The following is a 2,500-nucleotide window of genomic DNA, read 5'->3' as shown; positions in this document are numbered from 1 at the left end:
CTCTTCTCTCTTCTCTCTTCTCTTCTCTTCTCTTCTCTTCTCTTCTCTTTTTTTTTCTGCTGCTTCTGCTACTGCTCCTTTTCCTCTTCTCCACCTCCTCTTCTCTTCTTCTACTTTTTCTGCTGCTGCTTCTTCTTTTTCTACTTTTTCTTCTTTCTCTTCTTTTTCTTCTGCTTTTTCTGCTTCACACATAGATGGCTTCACAAGAGTTTATTCACCAAGGAGTTAATTACAGGGCTTCCTGATCTCACCTGTTTACCCCATTCCATGAATTATATTATATCATATATTGATTTTGTTATTGTCATTGTTATTGTTATCATTATAAGTATTATTATTATTATTATTATTATTATTATTATTATTATTATTATTATTATTGCACATCATCCACAGCATAGTGTTTATAACAATAATAATAGTACAGCTGATAAAGGACTCCCAAAAATTAAAGGAAGAAGGTAAAGCATCTTGCCGGCAGCATCATTGCTGTAAACCTTATGCTTGGAATAGTCTTGGCCTAAATGTCAAACACATGATTTGAGTGATTACCCTTATTGTGAGGCATATCATTTCCAGTTCTTTGGATTTAGGAAGGTCATAATAAGGTTTTCTAATTATGTGGATTAGGCTCTATTTAAAGGAAGTAATGTGGGGGTTATAGGATGATGTGAATACAAGTTTTTTATTTTATTTTTTATTTATTTATTAATTTTTTAAATTTTTATTTGCAATGTAAAAAATAGTGTGTTTGTATTTGTTTGCCTGTGCATGTCTATTTTTATTTTTGTTTGTTTGTGTTTTTGTATTTGTTTGTTTGCTTTGGATAATGTTGAGATTCCCTCCCATTGCAGATTGATGACGTGGTCATGAAAGCTTGCCGCAAGCACATGAGATCAGTGTGTGGCACCTGTATGGACAACTATGATGGAGAGAATTACAAGGTGAGAGAACCTAAGAAGAAAGATGAAATTGTATTATTTGATTTATCTCTTTGTCATATCTTGATTTTCTTTAACTATCTGATGTTTAGTATTGTTATTATCATTATATTACTTATTATTTACTTTTTTTAATAAACAATTGTTTAGACAGTGAAGTTACATTACAGCCAGAGTGCTAGCACTCCTACCACACAAAAGAGTTTTTACGCACATAAAATTTCAGTAGTCAGCTGCCATGTTCCTGCCAGAAGGCTTCAAAGCATAAGCGAGGTGTTTATTCATGTTATTTATCAGTGTTTATCAAAACCACAAAAAGATTTATATGTAATTAAGGCTGTAGCAGTCTTATGCAGATTTCATGCAACCACATGTGAAATTAAATTCTTCCATTGGTTTAATCTTTGGGATTTATTAACCCATTAACAATGGGTGATATGATATCAGGTCATGGCCTTTTGTATAGCCAGCATGCCGGGTGATCAATTTTGAAATACCCAGCGGAGCCAAAACAATAAGACAATGTTCCAATAAGACCTTAAAAATACAATTCATGAAAATTATTTTAAAATGATATTGAGGTGCTGATACCTAAATGAATTGAAATGAATCTAGGTATGAGACACTAAGACAGAAATCTTTGTGTTTACAATGTTTCCTTTGTAATTCGTAATGTCGTAAAATTATACGACAGTAAAATATAATCTATTGTAGAATAGAATCTCTGTACTCTATAGCTTATATGCTAATATTCTCCATTCCCTATCCCTTTCAGATAATTGTAGGAGATGCCATTGCATACATGAAGGACTACATCAAGGAAGGGAAACAGTTTGACTATGTGTTTGGGGATCTCACAGACGTGCCCATCTCCCCCACCCCAAGAGGGCAGCTGTGGGACTTCCTTCGCACCATTCTTGGTCTGGGAATGCAGTGTGTGAAGCCAGGGACAGGAAAATACATGACACATGTGAGTATGCCCATTTATTGCTTTTGTTTCTTGTTATTATTGTTGATTGATCATGATTTTATGTTGATGTGTTGTAATGGCATTGTGTTAATCATATTTTTCGCTGATTCTCAGGCCATTGGAATCCAGTGTGAAAGTGCTCTAAAAATGTTTGAAGAGCAGTTCGAGGCCCAAGACATCCCTGTGACTCTGACGCGTACAAGCCATTTCGTGCCATCTTTCATGGAGTGCTGGTGCTTCTACCAAGCCACTCGCAAGGCATCATAGTATAGGATCCATATTGATTAGGCTTGATTTAGTTACAGCTTTATGAAATTGAAGTACCTTGTTGCAGCTCTCTTAAGATAGAGAACACAAAGCCTACATATATATATATATATATATATATATATATATATATATATATATATATATATATATATATATATATATATATATATATATATATATACATATATATATATATATATAATTTATGTATGTATGTATGTATGTAATACGTATATGTATACGTATATGTACATGTACATGTACACACACAGCCACAGACACACACACGTTTGTGTGTAACTTAGGCTAAGTATTGTTG

General features: G+C 33.3%; 1 protein-coding gene across 1 annotated transcript in view; it reads left to right on the top strand.

Annotated features, from left to right (window-relative positions):
* Positions 1–2,500, top strand: part of Sms (spermine synthase) — a 12,210-nt gene that overhangs the window by 9,356 nt on the left and 354 nt on the right. The window contains exons 8-10 of the mRNA XM_043004814.2: positions 855–944; positions 1,717–1,911; positions 2,026–2,500. The exon at positions 2,026–2,500 is cut by the window's right edge and continues 354 nt beyond it. Coding sequence (XP_042860748.2) covers positions 855–944; positions 1,717–1,911; positions 2,026–2,178 — 438 coding nt within the window. The 3' untranslated portion in view covers positions 2,179–2,500. The remainder of the gene's footprint in view (positions 1–854; positions 945–1,716; positions 1,912–2,025) is intronic.

Source organism: Penaeus japonicus, unplaced genomic scaffold (genome assembly GCF_977035675.1).
Source record: "Penaeus japonicus unplaced genomic scaffold, GWHDUDI00000001_assembly GWHDUDI00000039, whole genome shotgun sequence".
In the NCBI taxonomy this organism is placed as follows: domain Eukaryota; kingdom Metazoa; phylum Arthropoda; class Malacostraca; order Decapoda; family Penaeidae; genus Penaeus; species Penaeus japonicus.
Note: the sequence above shows the minus strand (reverse complement) of the source record. Positions and strands in the feature narration are given on the sequence as shown.